The 19,504-nt window shown below is 37.2% G+C and overlaps 1 protein-coding gene across 1 annotated transcript; it reads left to right on the forward strand.

Annotated features, from left to right (window-relative positions):
- Positions 1-809: 809 nt before the first annotated feature.
- On the forward strand, positions 810-4,455 carry LOC131331880 (ACT domain-containing protein ACR8-like). Its single transcript, XM_058365826.1, has 6 exons — positions 810-1,278; positions 1,832-1,992; positions 2,145-2,212; positions 2,535-3,089; positions 3,192-3,296; positions 3,674-4,455. Exons 1-6 carry the CDS (start codon positions 1,157-1,159, stop codon positions 4,037-4,039), a joined length of 1,377 nt encoding a protein of 458 aa, XP_058221809.1. The 5' UTR covers positions 810-1,156; the 3' UTR covers positions 4,040-4,455.
- The last annotated feature ends 15,049 nt before the right edge of the window (positions 4,456-19,504 follow it).

The following is a 19,504-nucleotide window of genomic DNA, read 5'->3' on the forward strand; positions in this document are numbered from 1 at the left end:
TGGAATAAAATTTTACCGGCCCACAGTACCACGTGGACAGCTCCTCGACCGTTGATAAAAGCATATTCCCCACAGTTGTGATCCTAGGCGGCCCTCCCGCCACTCTATTTTTGGAGTCCAACGCACGCAAAGTACAAATTTTTTTTTTTGTTGCTTTACGTGGCATCCTAGCTGGACCCTAATAACCACCTCCGTTTGGACGACGGATCAAACGACGCGCATCGTTTCAGTTTTTTGAACTGAACGTTAAAAAATCTATCTACTCGTAACAAGGAAGAACTACTATTTGGTGTTTCCGATAACAATTTGAGGAAAAAACGTACATTTTTTATTATATTGTTCACATTAATCGATAAATTTTGATATATTTTGTTCACATTAACTAATAACTTGATAATAATTTCTTGTTAATAACTTTTTCATTTACATATTCATCTACAATTTATTCATTATCGAAAATAACTTGATATTTTTTAATAATTTATTCATTATAAAAACAATTAACAACTTGATTGTTGGAGTACAAATTTTTTCTCGCAATTTATTCACCACCTGCAACACCCAAGAAAAATGAAACTACATAAAAATGGAGGGACTAACCATGTAATTCACTCTTACAAGAATCAAGATACGTATACAACTGGGCACACTAGCAGAGAGAGAGAAGGGTCAGCACGGGCAGTCGTCGGGGCAGCATTCGTCACGCCATGTGAGCTCGCACCCTTTGCGTAGAGGCGTGGTTTCAAAAATTAAAAAAAAGAAATCTTTTTGTGCGATATAAAAATAGTAACCCCATTAAAGAAAGGGACCTCGCAGCGACGGATAAGAGGGGGCACAAGAGCAACGCTTCCATTGCGCTGTGTCCAAGAGAGAGAATCCTGAGCGAAACGAAACGCATCTAGAGAGAGAGAGAGAGAGAGGAGAAATCCCAACTTCTGCGATTCCGAGAGAGACAGAGAGAGAGAGAGAGAGAGAGAGAGAGTTGGCTGTGTGTGTGGAATAGTACTGAGGTTTGGTATTCAAGACACGGGTGTTTGCTTCGCTGGTTCTTTGCACACCTCGTCTCGTCTCGTTCGAGAGAGAATTTCTGGGTTTATTTTAAAAGTCGAATTTAAGAGGGTTCTGTTTGGCCTCGCTCGCTTCTGAAGAAAACCAGATGACAAAGAGGAGTTTAGCACCAGCAGCAGCCGCAGCCGCAGACGAAGAAGACACGAAGATCGAATGGCCTGCTTCTCTAGACGAATATGAAAAGCTTGTTATGCGCATGACCACTCCGAGGTCTGTTCTATCTCTCCCTGTGTTTGTGTGTGTATGTTTTTCAAGCCCTTGTGGTTCGATTTTGTTAGTACTTTTTTGAATTTTGATTTGTTGGTTCGATGGGAAAATTGAACGATTTTTCCTCAAATTCTCATTTCATCGTTAAAACCCCTGTCGGATTCAATCGACTGTGTTTCTTTGGGCTATTCTTCTTCCAATTTTCTCCCTCACAAACTCTGGGTAACATTTTCAAATTCGATTCACTTTCCTCTTTCATGTCCACAAGATTTCTTTCTTAAAAAAAATTCGAATCCGGTTTAATTTTCCTATGTAAGGAAACTCTTCATTTCTAATTCCCATACCACTACGGTAATAAATTTTTGTACCTCAATTAAAGAAACTAATTACCCTGATTTCGTAATTCCTAAGTTTCTCTGACCTGTTCTAAGGTCCCCCCTCTTTCCACAAACCTCTCACACTCCACACTTGACTTTTCAAAACCTCGTTCATGTCCTTTTCTCCTTACCGGTCGTTTTAGGTCACTGACTTGTTCTCCAACCCTTCGATTTGGCAGAGTCAAGGTCGACAATGCCGGTTGCACCACCGCCACCCGAATCATGGTAGACAGCGCGAGAAAACACGGAATTCTTCTGGAGGCGGTTCAGGTTCTCACGGATCTGAACCTTTCGATCGAGAAGGCGTACATATGTTCTGATGGGAGGTGGTTCATGGACGGTAAGCACAGTGAAAACCTGTTCGATATTTGATCGCTAGAGTGCGCCTCCTTTTTGGCGCACGTTAGCAAGATTCAATTCTGCAATGAATATGTCTCGTGTTTGTGGTGAACCCAATTTAACGGCGCCGTTTAATTTTTTTGCATTTTACAGTTTTTCACGTGACGGACCTGAACGGAGACAAAGTAACCGACCAGAGCGTTATTAACTACATTGAACAGGTAAATTTACTTTTGCCCAAAGGCTGTGTTTGGATGCAAGTAATCTTTTGGTTGATAACAGAAATCTAATACTGCTACTGTCGAATCCTTCGTAAATTTAGTGCCTGAGTTAGTCCATACAAATCTTGGATGTTTGGATGCAAGTAATCTTTTGGTTGAGAACTTTGCAATTTCAAGAGAGTTATGTAATAATTTGTTTTGCTGTATCGGAGTCATTCGTTGTTCATTTATTTTGTCTTCGGAAGAGGTTATTTCTGGGTTTGTTACTCTCATGATATTCGTATTGATTGGAATATTGAAGTAATTTTATGTGGATTTGCAGTCACTTGGGACAATCCATTTCGCGAGGACAAAAAGCTTTGATGGCATGACAGCACTAGAACTGACCGGGACAGACCGGCTTGGCATGCTGTCAGAGGTATTCGCAGTGTTAGCTGATTTGCACTGCAACGTGGTTGAAGCGAAAGTGTGGACGCATAATGGAAGAATTGCTTCCCTGATCTACGTCAAGGATTGCGATTCTGGTACCCCGATTGAGGACTCACAAAAGATCGATCGAATCGAAGGGCGGTTGAAGAACGTGCTTAAAGGGGATAACGATATCCGAAGTGCCAAGACATCTGTTTCCATGGCTGTGACTCACACAGAGCGAAGACTCCATCAAATGATGTTTGCGGACCGTGATTATGAACGAAAACCTAGTGTTGATTCTCCTGTTGTGGTAGTTCAGAATTGTGTGGAAAGGGGTTACTCTGTTGTCAACATTCACTCCAAGGACCGGACAAAGCTTCTGTTCGACGTTGTGTGCACATTCACAGACATGCAGTATGTTGTATTCCATGCAACTGCCAATACATCAGGGGAACAAGCATATTTGGTATGTATTCGGGAAACCTTTTACGGGTTTTTTTCTTGGTTTTTGTAGTCTGTTTTTAATACGTATGATTATTGACATGGGTTTTGTCTAATATGGTTTCAGGAGTTCTTCATTAGGCACGTAGATGGTACCCCAATTAGTTCAGAGGCCGAAAAGCAAAGGGTGATTCTTTGCCTTCAGGCTGCCATTGAAAGGAGAGCATCTGAGGTATTGTTCTTTCACGTTAACTTTATGGACGAAAGCACCTGTTTGATAGATGTTTTAAGGCTTTATAGATAACTTTTCCAAAAACTTCTTTTAGAAACTTAAGGCACTCTTTTTTTCTTTCTTTTTTTGTATTGTTTCATTTTCAATAATTTAGGAACATCTTTGTAGCAATCTTTTAAAAATGGGTTCTTCAAGAAATTCCAGAAGATAATTTTCAAATAGTGTGAACGACACAAGTTCCTAAAGACGTTCTACGAAGATATTTGCCAAGATATTATGTAAAACCATAAGCTTAGCTAGGTCAATATTGCATTCTGCTTCCAATTTTTCCTTTTAAAAGACTTAAAAGTCTCATTACCCTAGTTTTGTTATCGCAGGGTGTAAGGTTAGAGCTATGCACAGCCGATAGAAACGGGCTCCTGGCGGACGTAACGCGAACGTTCCGCGAGAATGGCCTTAACGTGACGAGGGCTGAGATATCCACCACAACAGACACGGCTCTTAATGTTTTCTACGTAACAGACGCCAGTGGGAATCCGGCAGACCCAAAGCTCATTGAATCAGTCCGACAGAAGATCGGGACGAGCGAGTTGAAAGTGAAGGAATTGCCACTGTTGTGCCACCAAAAGACAGAGAGGGACGACGAGCCCGCGGTTGGTTCAGGTGGGGCCATGCTGTTATCACTCGGGAGCCTGGTGAGGAAGAATCTATACAACTTGGGACTGATCAAATCATATTCTTGAGACAAGTCTGTGTTACAAGCAACAATTTGTTGGGGAGGGGCATATACTTTGCTTCAGGGATAGAGTTGGTCAGTTTGTACATAAGAAAAATTAGAAGGGTTTGGTGATAGTAGTTGTGATGGTTGGTTGTAATAGGTAGACACAGTTTATACACAGAAGGAAGATGGGTATGGGTGGGGGCCACTTCCTCCCATTTCAAATTGTGTTGTGAAGAAGAATTTGAATTTGGAATGGGGGAGGAGAAAGAGATACTATGGAAAGATTAAAAGTTGGTGTTGGGATGTGGTTGTGGGTTGTTTCTTGCTGGCAGGCAGAATAGTAGTTAGAGAGGAAATTTTATTTTGTTTATACAGCTCACATCTGTACATAACGACCTGTTCTTTATTAGTGAATGGCTGACTTGATTTTTCCTTCAATCTCATTCTACTCAATTGTTTTCTGATATTTTCTTTTTGCAAACGGGCGGATCGTTAAGAGCGCCTTTGAACGGCTTGGATTGTTCACTGCACCCATGCAGTGCAGTGGAGCATTATAGGGTTTCGATTCCTGTATAAAGTATGATTAAGTTGTATAGACAACGTCTGACTAATATGGAATTAATTAAGCACACCATCCGTGGAAATAGGAGTCTGTCGGTTCCAATAGTCTGAAGACTTGTGGTGAGGGTGTTATTTAGCCGGCGGGAAATTTGACTAACTTCCAATTGCATTCACATTTCACAGTCATATGGGGTCCATAGTAACACCTATAAAATCTATTGGTGCACCAACTAACTAATTGTTCCTATGACCTAAATTGTTAGGTTTGTTGACCTGACCACGAGGAGAAGAGTATTATGACACACAAGGTTTTTTAGTGTATTGGAGTCTAGGTTTTCTTTGAAATTTCAAGTTGGAAAAATCTCGTGAAGCATGGAAATCCTTGTTTTTTAAGTTACAAATAGTTTTGCGATCACAACACGTTACTGAATCATATGATATATGTGTCGGTATAATTGGACTCTAAGATCCTCTTTGAAATCTCAATTGGAATTTTTTTTTTGGTAAAGTATTGATATTCTCATTCTATTTTACATTATCGATAACCTGATTTGCCACAATGTATTATTGAATTATCAATAATACGTCATTGAAGAAAATCACATGCTACTCATCTATCTTGGGACCAACCAATTAACTCATCTATCTTGGGACCAACCAATTAACATCTGTAATATTTCATCGAAATCCCGAGTTAAGTTTCGATCCTTATTCTTCAATACCTTTGATTTTTGTTTTTGATTAATATGAAAATCACATACACAAAATATGTGTGATAGGAAAGGGAATGAAAAAATTGGGGACCCTTTTCTCTTGTACTAAAAGTAAAGAGTGGAGTTGCATTAATCATGTCAATGTCTTTCAAACCTTCGTAAATCGCAAACAAGAAGTTGATACTCCATTGCGGAAAAATGATTTTTTTTTTTTTTAGTTTGAGAAGAAACATACTACTAGAGAGATGGAGAGAAACTATTTGTTTCAAAGAGTAATTATCAAAATCTACGTATGATGTGTTTTCTACGACCAACGTTTTAAAGGGCACATATCTCAATTTGAAAAATGAAAGGAGCCAAAGTTTCATTTACGAAACCTAGAGATATTAGTTGTTGAGCACATAGCAACTGTTTTAAGAAATTAAAATTTTGAATTTATAATTCAAGTTGTTCCAAGTTCTAACCCTATACCCTATGCCCAATGATATGGAGTATGTGTTATGTACAAGTTGAAGCTTGCAAAGATAGGATAGACAGTCTCATATATATTATATTTTTAGAGCTGGATTTACAACCAAGTAATAATATAAATTTGTTATTTAATTTAGAAATAGTCAAACAAACAGAGACAAAACGGATAGACGGCTAGTTGGCCTTACCAATGTCTTTGTCCACACCTCACATAAAAAAGAGCGCCCTGACAAGTGACAATTGCATACTCGAGAGCCAGTTGGCCCGACAATACGTAAGTGCAATGAGATCGTGGTTTTAGCTACGTACTCCCTCCTTTTTCCCTTTATTCGAAAACTCTCTTCCTCTATCTGAATACGCATATCCATACCCATAGTTTTGATCTTTATCTTTATATGAATAAATAAATAAACACACTTTCCTTGGACTTTGGTAACAGGATTTGATTCTTTTTTGCAAGTAGAACAAAAGGAATCATTTGATGACTCGTTGTGGGAGTTTCACTCCATTAAACTACTAGTAGTAAAACTACGAGAGCCCGCCGTGGGTTTGTGGTGTTTCTAACGGTGGTCCGATTTGTTCTTACCGTGTGAGAAGTTTTTTACTAGAAAAAGTCCCCAATTTCTTTGGCAATTGAATGGGAATATCTGCAGGCCAAAGATTACAGAGGGCGTAGTATCCCGTGGCGACATTAAGTGGTGCCCGTCTGTAAATATCAGTTATATAGTACAACTTTATATTTGGGTAAAACACTGACGTAAAATATTTATCAGACTTTATAAAATTGATCACATTCAACTTACGCATAAGGGATGCTATGTAAATAAAGACACTTTCCTTGGGTTTCGGTAACAGGATTTGATTCTTTTTTTTGCAAGTAGAACAAAAGGACTTATTTCCTCTAAGATTTTTATTTTGTAAGTACTTATTTTTTGCTTTATGATCAGACATAGTATTCTCTCATAATACATCACTTTTAGTTTAAAATATAAGTGATTATTTTCCTTAGTGGAACGGGATCGATAACTCGCTGGGGAGTTTCATTCCATTAAACTTACCAGTAAAAGTACAAAAGCCGTGGGTTTGTGGTGTTTCCATTTGGTGGTCCGATTTGGTCTTATCGTGTGAGAAAATTTTAAAAAAAGTCATCCAATTTCTTTGGCAATTGAATGGTACTGTAATATCTGCACGCCAAAGATACTTTCGATATCACTCCAACTAAATATTATTATCTCTGTCCTAAAATGTTTGTCCGGTCCATAAAACAAGAACTAAAAAATAATGCATTTTTTGCAAGAAAAAATTCAAACTTTTTCTATAAATTAAAAGAACTTATCGATATTTAGTGAATTATTGAAAAGAATTTAAAATTTTCTTGCAAAAATTGTATTGTTTTTACGTTCTCATTTTACGGACTGGACAAACATTGTGGGACAGAAGGAGTAGTATCCTGTGGCAACATTAAGTGGTGGTGCCATTAAATATCAGTTATGTGTCCTTATCTTTGAATAAAACACTGATATAAAATAATTACCCCGACTTTTATAACTCTGTCACATTCAACTTACGTATCGTAGCAATATCCTAGTTTTATGCTACTAAACTTTCTGTGTGCTCGCTTGAAGGACATATTTAGGCACACCCATCTCACGAGAAATGAGTCCCACAGTTCTCAATTCCTAAGAGAACATGCCGATCGATCCGCGTCAGGAGGTAGATGTGCCTCTTTTTTTTACTATCTTTCGTTTTTCGAATAATTCAGAATATTACAGTGAATTTTATAGCTTATGCATACTTCAGCTAATCTCTCAAATAAACTACTATTTCCGTCCACTAGCTAGGGCACGATTAAACTAGGGGGGCGACTATTCGCAACTCCATATTTTTTTTCTTAGCCCGTTAAAAATTTTCAATTATACTCGACAGTTAGTTACTGAAATTGAGATACATTTTCAGTATACAATTACCGAAATATAATATTTTTTCAATAGCTATTTACCGAAAATATATGTTCGTCAGTTGTTTACCGAAGGTTGAACATATTTTCGATATGTAGTTACCGAAATATAATTTTGTTCTCAACAGCTATTTACCGAAAAATTATGTATGACTTTCAACAACTATTTACCGAAATATAATAGACTAAGGGAGAAAATATGATACCGTAAATAGTCGCCCCCTAAACTAGTCCCATTGGAGGACAAGCATGCAAAAACTTCCCCAAAACTTAGGAAAGAGGGTAGTGGGGGAAAGAAGGAAGACATAGGCATGTGGAGCCAGAGAGGTGGGATTGAGGAAGGGCAGTTTAGTAACATGCCGGGGAGTGCGCCTGATAAGGAGGGGATGTGAGCTGGCTGGCTTGCTTTTCTACACTGTATCACGTGCCTTGAACAGGACAAGAGAGTACACCACTGGTCCACTACTTTCTTTCTTTCCAATTTCCACCCAAACGAGTGGGTTCAAGTTTGATTTGGAAAACTTCCGAAGAACAAGCTACTGCACTCGTTGGTTCCAAAATAGAGTTGAGTTTTGTTCATCTTCCATTTAAAATGGTAAAAAATATTATTCTTTTTACTATTGGTTAAAATGATGTGGATTCTACCATAAAGTAATGTCATGTTTACCAAAAAGTGATGTCATGCTTATCAAAAAGTGTATTGTAGGGGTAAGACCTACATCATTTCAACCAATAAGAAAGAGCCAATAAGAGATATGGTAATGTTCACCCTTGCACTCTTCCAAAATGGCATTGTCGAAGTTACTGCAATGTCAAAAAAAGTCAAAAGTTAAAAATAGCAATGTCACTGTATCGGTTTAGTTTCATTTTGGCACAATCTCAAATTCAAAATGTTGAGTCGAACTCATCTCATTTTTTTTTTTTTAAACGTAAATCAAATGGCTTGGATGATGTGAAAGAAATAGTTGTGGCATTTCTTATGCCAAATTTGGCAACAAAAATGACATGCTATTTTTTTTTTCAAACGAATGGATATAGGTGGACTTAAATTTTTCTAAAAAGCATGCCAAATTAATGCAATAGCAAGACAAATGGCAATGGGATGACCTTGCTCTAACATATTCAAGCTTGACGATAAAAAAAACATATTCAAGCTTGAATAGGAGTATTTGAACTAATCTCGAATATGCTTTAAACCAAATTATGTACTTTAAAACGTATAAATTTGTCGAGTCAAGTAATAAGTGAATTTTTGAAAAAGTATATTGTAGTTTAATTAATTTATGTAATAAATTGATTTTAGATGTGCCATTAATGTGTCAAAAATGAATCGCATTAATGGTTGGTGTTGTGGTGCAGTGTTGTGTCCCTATCATTATTTCATCAATTGAACTTAAGAAAGTTGTAACATATCAAAAATTATTAACTGCTCCTGGAGCACCCATCACATCCGCGTGGTGTTCTACGGGTCTCCACTGCCACACATTTACGTCCCACGTGAATGCGTGGTGGTGAAAACGCTTGAAGCATCACATCGCAGCGCTCCAGAGCACTATATATATATATAATCACTCGTTGTAACAACTCCACAAGAGTGCCACTACAGAAGTCAACTGTTCGTTAATAAGTTAGCCTTCCAGCTCATTCTTCTAGATTGATTCCAACCTATATACACATGCATCTGTGCATCCAAATGTCAAGACATTTTTGAGGGCAGACAGTGTTAAAGTAGCAATAAGATAGGTAGGTAGGTAGTCACAATATCTTTGGGGCATATACTTTGAAAGAGGGCAAAGCTAAAATTGGGCTTTATTCACTTGATCGATCGGTTCACACCTTGATAAGTACCCCTTGTCCAACACATGCAACTTATTCAATTACAAAAACAAGAGGAGAATAGAATATCAACTATTCTGCTAGCTAGATCTCTGTTTCTCTCAAAAAAATACTTCTCTAAATAGTACAAACCAAAAAGGATGGTGTTGTGCGGCATCCGAGCCGTCCGTTCGACAAACTCATGGTCCAGATTTTATCTCGGCAATGAACGACTCGAATGCTACACAGTGGAAATGAGATTTGAACCGTTGAATTGTCGAACGGACAGCTCGGATGTTGCATAGCACCATCCCCCGCTTGACCTAAAAGCTAGGGAGTTAGAACTTAGATATGCAACTCATAAGATCGAATATACTTCAACGTTCACAATTCTATTTATATCAATAACGTTTTCTTTGGGACCCTCGCAAGTGGCTGATGAGTTTGGTCTCCCGGATCAAAGTGCGCGTAAGTTGTTCGCACACCTGAGTTATCAAAAGACATTTCCCGTGGCATCATCTTGGTTCGTCCGAAAGTCGTACATGCAACAGACCTATATTGCATGTATAGTAAATTTCATCCTTTTACAGAGAGATTCAAAATCCAAATTCCACTTTTATTTCCTTTTTCTTACAAATTCAAAATCTCCAAAGTAAAGGTCCTTGTTTGTTCCTTTTGGCCATTTGATTCGATGCCTTCTCTTGGGGCCCTCTTTAATCCTCGGGTTCATACAGCTTTAGTCTTGTAGAGTATGTTAGATTAGGTATCTATCCCCTAATCTAAACTAACTTTAAACACCATGCTTTAAGTTACATAGGGGGCTTCGACTAGAATTATTGTCGGATTATCTTTTGTCTTTTACGAACTCTTGTTAATTTTACCTCAAATTTTTATATTTATGGGTTATTAATTCATCTCAACAGAGAAAACCTAAAAAGTAAAAAACTATGACCAAAATTTTTAATAGTCTACTAAAGACCCAAAAAATAAATGGTCTCATCCAATACTCGATGACAGACTTATATTCTTTCATGAATCTCATCCCATATAATATACGGTCTTTGCTTCGAGAGGTTATTCAGTGGTCTCAAAGCATTGTTCCACACCATTCACAGTATGTTACCTGTCATTTTCTCCCCTAAATCACCAACATGCACAACATACATTATGTATGGGCCCCACAAATCACACCAATCACATAACATTTGGGACATCACGTGGATTACTCCAAGAGCATTCGCTAAATATTTCCATTATGCACAACCAATAGGTAGATAAAATTTAGTTACTTAGTCACAATGCTATTGTAATTTTACTTGCGTCGTGTGGGGGCAATTTTCAAGTGCTATATGTGGGCAGTGGGCCTAGCTGCTGATCAGTGTCACGTATGTCTCATCAAATAATAGCACTAGTCGAAATGCATGTGATCACAATAAAGACCAAACATCGAGCTACTATGTAAATTGAAGGCAATCTCTTACCAAACATGATACCTGAGTTTGAGTCTCGTACTCGGACGATGTTTAGAGCGCAACTGAAATGATGTGCACATCTGCATTTGTCCTGATTACTCTGTGTCGTGCGTGGCAGCTGGTATAGATGAATAAAGGCGGGCCGCTTAAAAGGTTACCACAACCACCACTACACAAAACCATGTACTTCGTCGATCTGATGGCAGTTACCAATTTTGTCCCCCCTGAGATACTTAATTCTGATAAAAAAAGAAGAAAAAAACTTTGATAAAAATCTGATATTCTCTCGTTAATTAATTCTAATAGGATTTGTTGTTAAACCCACAGGCAACTAATTACCAATTTGCTCGTAGATTCAGCTGGATTATTAACAGGGAAAACAAGTTAATTAATCTGAAACCCGGCCCTTTGCATATGGAAAGGGGAACACAATTACTCATTAGAGGAGAGACAACATCATGGGGAGAAAATAATTAATGTTGCAGTTTAAATATCGTTAATTTAATTAATGTCATTAATTTGTTGCTAATTGAGGCGACAATTAACCGTTATCTATGATTAATCCCTACATAATGGAGACACATGAGTTCGGACAAATTAAGAATAATACAAATTTCAAATCCTTCCCAAAATATAAGTCTTTGGTTGTGTGCTTTCCTTCTTGTTAGTGGGCATCTTTTACCTAATTAATTTTGATTTTTTTTTGGCCGGTGCAAACTAAGATGGCATGTGAAGGTATCTTTTCAAATGGAATGTTCCAAGAGGAAGCTTTTAGTCTATCGATTGAGACATTGGGACTTAAAAGAGTTTTTTTTTTTTTTTTTCCCAGCATTTTTATGTTTTTTTTAAAGGTTAGTAAATGCCAAGTCTCAAACTCGAGACCTTAGTCACCAAACCAACTGGGCCAGCTTGCAATTTCAGCCTTTTTATGATTCGTTGTAGTTCTTTCCTCATTGGTTCTTACATTTGCATACACATAATAAGTAGTAAAGAAAATACAGAGGGAAAAAACACGAGGTGATACAATTTTTGTCCCATTATTTGTTGAGTATAGAGGTGAATTGGAAAGAAAACTACATTTTACTTGTAGATTGCATTTGTCCCAAAATTTAATTTTCAAAGGTTTTGTATCCATGACATTTTCTTTTTCTTGGAAAATAGGTTTTGACTTTTTGTTTTGTTCTAGAAGAGGTTGCGAAACTTGACCACGGACAAGTGATCAGTTGGTTGACCTAATAAAAGGGCAGTTAATGAATGAAACTGCTCGATCTTGACTCATGTTCGGCCCAAAAAAAAAACTTGTTCAAGATCGGTTCGTCTAGAAAATAAGTCAAAACTATGAACACATTATTTGAGCTCGATAAACATTCAAATCAATCTTTGAACAATCTAGTACTTAGCTCAGTAGACTTAATTTTTTTTTTTTGGGTTGATAAGTAGGTGTTGAGGCCAACTTGCAAACACTTTGACTATTTCCGGAGTCCTAAAGTCAATGACCATGCAAACCTCCAACGGCTACAAAAAAGTTAATAGCACCTCAAAGGTCTCGAACCTAAGACCGGGACCACACTAAAAGTCTCTTGCATTTATCAAGTCGTGTTCGGCTCAATAAAATCTCGCTTAAGGTTGCGTCGAATAATTACCGACCAACTTCCAACACATCTTTTAAAATTGCTAAAGTTTCAAAATGAATTGTTTCAAATTCATTGCTTGGTTCGTTTGGCCCATTTTCCAACCCTAAACCTGACGGGCTCGATGGACTGGATCTTTGGACTAATGCGACTAGACTCATAGGTATGGGCCGTAGGGCTACCCGTTGGGTTAGCAGTCCATGGAATGTGGATTTATCAAACCAATATGAAAGAAGGTGGGCTCGGTTTAGATTCCACCACAGGTTTTGTGAGGCAAAGGTTGAAATATTTTTCCCTAAAAAAAAATAAAAAGGAAGGACTTGATTGTAACATGTGGGGCATAACAGAGCCCGACTGTGATGCCCCACCGTGGTATTGGGACATGGATGTCTCCAATTGTTCTGAACCATTGGCTTTCCTTTATTTAATCACAGTCGTTGGATCTTCATGTCCCTTCCATTCTCGGACTGACCAGCCGGCCACATTTTGTGATAAGTATTGCCATTTTTTGTGGTGAGTATGGTCATAAAACATAGTATGTATAACCATTTTTCGCGGTAAGCAAAAAAATACAATTTTTTTTGGAGAAAAAACAACCCCATTTTTAAGAATTCCACCTTACTTTTCTTGTGGTTTCGATCCAATAACTCAAATTTACCTATTTTTGATTTAATAACTGAGATTTACTAGGGCATCAATACAACACTAGGCTGGGCAACATAGAAAAATCTGGGCATAACTAGCAAGGGCCTAGGAGTGACTAGGGCTAGGGCTGTTGACCAATACCAGCAGCGAACTATGGAAAGATTAGATTTCAATGTTAAATCATTCATACTCCATTGATCACAGGCTTAGTCTCCATCAACATATGAGTATATTTCACCATCAAGATGTGCAAATGTGAAAGTTAGGTTTTGGAAAACTAAAAAGTATTCATTGTACCCAGCCACCAAGGGCCCACTGAGCCAATTGCCTACCAAACTTTTGTCTCACTACATTTTTCTCATGGGTACGACTTCATGTCTCCAACCCTCAAAAAGACAAGGCCCAAATTTACTTCGCAGCACTCCCTTGGTTTTACTGCATTTGCATTTTACTACTCAACTTTAAAGAAAAGAGCAGCTTAAGCCACTAAACTGAAATACCCCTCTCTGATATACAAAAAGAAAGACCAAGATACCCTCAGTTCAAAAAAAAAAAACACTAAATATACCCTAACATCCACAATTTTTTGACAATATGTTTGGAGGAAAATTTGAGTTTACCCACTTCTAGTATAGTTTATCTGATATTACCTCCCAAACTTTTGAAGTTTTGATTGAACATCACCCTCTTATACACGTGTTTCACACGAAAAATTATGCAATGCCCCTGGGGCATCGTCACGTAATGCTCCGGGCCCCTTTTGTACCACACCGGGGGGGGGCGCTCAATTCAAAGTGTGTAGGTCTATCCGAATTTGTGGTAAAAAGGGGGCTTAGGGCCTAACTGACATCAAATCATATCTTATGTTGCACACTTGTTGTTAACTTGAACGAAGGAGGGATAGAGCCAAAGTCAGTTGGGGTGCTGTGGCCACCTTGGCTCCTTTTGCACCACACATGAATGTGGGTTCCAATGCAAAGTGTGTAGGCCCCATCCGAATGTATGATAAAAAGGGGGCTTAAAGGCATCACGTGGTAGTGTCCCAATGGCATTGAATACTATCTATGTTTCAACACTTGTTAACTTGAACGGTGGAGAGGGACAGAGCCAAAGCCAGGTTGGGTGCCATGGCCACCCTGTACAGGTATGGATTCTGATATTGGAGCAAAAAATGCCCCTATATCAAAAGAATAGTACAATTGCAAATAAATGACTCTTAGCACACTATTTTTTGCATTTAACACTTGCATACAAAGTCTAAAAAGTCCAAAATGGAGTGCTAAAATCACTCTTAAATGACGTACAGTGGAAAAAAAATTGGAAGGAAAAAGACTCCAATTTTGGAAAACCCATTGTCGGATTTATGTTTTTTTTTTTTTTTGACAAGTGAAAGGTACTGCATTGATAAAGCCCAACGACACTTACACAAATTAATTCATTACAGATAACTTGGACAAAGCCAAATTAATATCTAACTAATACAAAATGAGAAAGAACGAGGCGATTGATGTCTTTCATCCCCAACCCAGCCATGGCTTGACACACCTTCTGCTGAGCAAAAAAATTCATATATCCTAAAGCAGTCTCAAAAAAAGATACATTGTTTGCCAAGAAAAAAAAAGCAACAAAAACCCAGACGATCAGATGAACTTCGACCAGAAATGAACACACTAATAAATTGCTGGCATCGGCCCGATGATCGGAGACGTCCACTGCGTAGAGCTCGTCGAGTACTACAAGTGTACCAAAAATCAACCCGATCAAATATCGTTAAGTGCCTCATCGGAAAACATATAATTCGAAAAGAATGGATTCAGTGGTTTTGATCCAGTGTTTCGTATCCATTAGGATTCATTTTTTTCCAAGTTATATGTATTCCGATGAGGCACTTAACGATATTTGATCGGGTTGATTTTTGATACACTTGTAGTACTCGACGAGCTCTGCGCAGTGGACGTCTCCGATCATCGGGCCGATGCCGACAAGGCGACACCTGTGGCTGCGCAGCATGCTGCACAGCACGCTCCCAGCATCCCCATGACAACGATAAACAACACCTAAAGTATATGGTTTCACATAAGAGTAGAATTTAAAAACTTTATGAGATTATTAAATTCTATACGCGTGCTGCGTAAACATAATGGTAAACATAGTGGTTTACGCCTATCCAATTAACAATTGACACATCATCGATTAGTTAAAAACATTAATAAATCTGATATTGATACCATTTTAATTTAAGTACACGTGGGTTAAAAATAATGGGGCCCGCTTTAATTACAGTCAACAAAAATTAACAATAAAGCTATGAGTACATATGAGAATGTACATATCATGTGCATATGAGTTTTGTGGAGCCCACCTCGGGTCCCACAAATTTCACAAAAATTATTCGAACTGTCCATTATTTTTAAAATATTTTTTTATGGAGCCCTATAAAAAATCAGCTCAATCCGATAGTGGTAAGGTTTTTTTTTTTGAATTTGTAAGGACGAAATTACTTAACTGCTCAGTTTTGACCTTGCGCATTTCGGAAAAATCCTTACCGATATCGAATTGAGTTGATTTTTTAAAAGGCTCTATAAAAAAATATTTTAAAAATAATTGGAGGTTCGGATAATTTTTGTAGGACCCTAAGTGGGCCCCACAAAATTCATATGTGCATGATATGTACGATGCATATGTACCTATAACAGTACTCAAAAGTTAATTACAGATTAGTAGTGTGAAAAAAGGAAAAACAGAAGAAGAGCAAGAACAGTGTTTTTTTTTTCTTTTTTTCGATTCGTTAATCATAATCTACTTTATCCTAAGGGACTTGTGAAGGGGGATGAGTGCTTACGGAAATCAAACTCCGGCCATATGCATGAAAATATAAGGGAGACACCAACTACGCTCCACGCCACTTGCGAGCAAGAACAAGTTCGCCAATGGAGAAAAAAGAGTCGTGCAATTGATCGTATCATTACCGGAATGAAGTCCCGTGTTCAAGGATAAAAAACAGAGCATCGAGGATAACAAACAGAGCATCAGTATTGTGGGAAGCCATTCAAAGTTTCTTCTTGATGTTGAAGAGTGTGCCTTATTACAGAGAAAACAAATATGCCGTTTTAAGGAGAAAGATAAGCCTCCTCGTAGCTGTGTGCGTGGGTTTTATTTGGGTGTGTGAGGATGTGTTGCTGGGAAAGATTGGTGGTGTTTCATTTATAGAGGTGTATGTCTAAGTGTTCTTGTGTTTGTTTCGGTGTTTTTTTTGAAGTCTTGGGGTCGGTCTTTGGTGATTCTTTTTGGTTGTTTCTGAGAGTTTTGTTCGAGTGGGGCAGATGAGGTTGTGTGGTGTATTTTTGGGGTTTCGCAGTTTCTCGGTAGTCTTGGGTTTGATCCTTTTGGTGTTTTTCGCACTTTGTCCGTCGGGTTTTTGCCATTTTGATATTTCGTCCAATTTTTTATTAGATGCTCGATGTACCATCAGCAAAAAAATGACTGGAAATGGCTTGATTTGAATAGTTTTTTATTGAACTATTCAATAAAAAATTGTTCGAATGAAGCCTTTCCCGGTTTTTTTTTTTGTTGATTTCTCGTAAGTACCCTTAAAATTATGTTCTGAACACATTGAGCAGCTCAGATCATCGAAATTCGACCTGGATGCTATTTAAACGGAGCCTTTAACGAAATTCGTTAGTCATTCGGACGGAATGAATCGTTTTGATTAACGGAAGATAACGTTGGGAGTAAAATTGATTTTTTTAAAATGGTGGGAGTTTAATTGAAATTTAGAGTAAAAGTTGGGAGGTATTTTAAAATTTTCTCAAAAAACACTAATTGGAAACAAAGCCCAAAACACCTAATGGGTAAAGCCCAAATACACCTAAAATGGGCCAAGCCCAACCCAAGAGCCAAAACCCAACCCTAAACTGTGCTTCCCCAAGCTCGGTAAAAGTTGTTTGTGCAACGCATACCTGCTACATTGCTCCAACAACTATCCGAAACAATTACTAGAGAGGATCCTTTCGCTTAGCTTTATATGACTATATATATATCTCAAATTGCTTGGTTAAAGTTAGTGTTTTTTCCTCAAATACTTGTGTCTAGTGTTTTGCAATTATAAGCAAGATTTCAACAACTATGAGGCAGGTTAAGTTGCCCAAACATTCTAATATTCTTATAGAGAATAAATTATTTACACCGTCTGTATAAACATTTGTTTCCTCTAAATTAATTACATTGCGCCACGTTGCAAAACAGTGGTTCCAATCAATAAAACATAGCGACGTGGGACAATATTATTGCTTTGGAAGAAATAAATGTTTATACCGGCAGTGTAAAGAATTTAATCTCATTCTTATATACATATACACAAACATGCCCATTAATTACTAATGCATTTACATAAACATAGATATAGAGGGAAATGATATTCACGCTCTCTTTTCATATGAATGCACTCTAAATAGTACTACTCCCTCCGTCCCTTTTTAAATGTCTCTCTTCGTAACTCCAACTTATTAAGAAAATATTATCATTACACATTTCACACTAAGTTTTACCCCCACTTTCTCTATTTATCCTCTATGGAGACATCATCACTACACTTTTACTTACAAACTTTTCAAAATGGAATATACTTTTTAAGGCAAAATGAAAAATGTATCAACTTTTACCTACTAACTTTACAAAATGGACACTTATTAAGGGATAACCCAAAATAAAATATTGGACTTTAAAAGGGGACGGATGGAGTAATATTTTAGTGTTTTCTGAAAATTATGTTGTGTAATTCTAAACCCTAACTATTAAAATATTGTAGAGTGCATTTTACAAATAAAATAAAATAAAATATAAAAATCATTACCTCTGTATATATTTATATTTTCAAGACTTAGTCTGCACGTTATTCCTCTCTCTTTTTTCCTTTTGGATGGCAGCTGCACGTTATTGTCTACATAGAATAGAAGAAGAAAAAAAGGGGGCCTTGAAGCTATCATTGTTATATTTCGTCGGCAAATTTAAACAAATGCCTAAAAAACTAATATTGTTCTTATCTAGACTTTGTTGATTTGTATTTAATATTTATATTTCTGTTATTTTTGTTTTCTAGGTAGCTTATTAATCAAACCAGACTCTTGTGACTATTCGATTTTTTTAATTTGCCTTTTTGTTTGGCTGCATTCCATTGGTCAATGGTCAATGGTGGTGGTCCATAGTCCTACAGACATTAAATGTATAGTTTGAGTCGTGGACACAGATTTCGTAATTAGCGGGGAGCCCGAACAGCGGCGGCTCCAGAAATTTCAGTTCAGTGGTGACAAAACCGTGCAGAAATTTTTGCAATGCAAAACTCTATCTTAAATACAGATTTTTACTGATTAATTATGTTTTTTTGTCATAAACTATCTATTTATTCACAGATTTAAGAAGATTTTCGCTTATATTAGCAATGCACGAATGACCGAGCGCAACAATAACAAAGAAAAATTATACTATTATATTAAAAAATACAAAATTTTGGTGTATTTTTCTATCCCAATGGGTTTGTTTGAACCGCCGCAAATACTAGTAAAGCCGCCCATGCTTACGTTATATGATTGAAGCGGAGTTAGATGTATTCGTCATAAAAATAAGGTAAAAAAAGAATATTTGTTACTCACGTGAAGAAAGAATAGTACTTCACCTATTACTTTTGTTTTTTTACACCACTGTAAGTTTATTCTTAAATAGTCAAACTTATTAGGCTAGGCTTATTTTGATTTGTTGGGCTATAATACTTTGTGTCCAAATTTAGTTAGACTTTCAAATTTTAATCTTGCACGAGTAACTCAGTATCGACAATACCAAGAAAATTTTAATGTACATAAAAAAAATTTAAAAAATTCAATGCACGCCCCAATCACATGTATTTATATTGATTGCAAAAATTTATTTCATAAGTACACATGTGACTTGCTACTTTTGAGAAAGAGACGACATTATGTGTATAAACATAGTCACATTTAATTTTACAAACACAATTAAAAAATGGTCAATAACTAGAATTTACGGGGGAGTCTTCACATACATATATATAGATATTCAAAACAAATAAACCAAAAAAATTGCAGGGGCTATCCCATAGAGCTTTTCAAACTAATCCAAATTAATTTGAAAAACTACTATAACTAGTAAAAGTATTTTGAGTATGCAGGGACCCGGACACCTCCGACACCTCCTTGTGTCCGCACCTGT

Source organism: Rhododendron vialii, chromosome 7a, assembly GCF_030253575.1.
Source record: "Rhododendron vialii isolate Sample 1 chromosome 7a, ASM3025357v1".
NCBI classification, from domain to species: Eukaryota; Viridiplantae; Streptophyta; class Magnoliopsida; order Ericales; family Ericaceae; genus Rhododendron; species Rhododendron vialii.

Coding starts and splice junctions, on each gene's coding strand:
- LOC131331880 (XM_058365826.1), top strand. CDS start 1,157: ATGACAAAGAGGAGTTTAGCACCAGCAGCAGCCGCAGCCGCAGACGAA. Junction 3,090..3,191: donor CAGGGGAACAAGCATATTTG/GTATGTATTCGG, acceptor ATATGGTTTCAG/GAGTTCTTCATTAGGCACGT. Junction 3,297..3,673: donor TTGAAAGGAGAGCATCTGAG/GTATTGTTCTTT, acceptor TTGTTATCGCAG/GGTGTAAGGTTAGAGCTATG.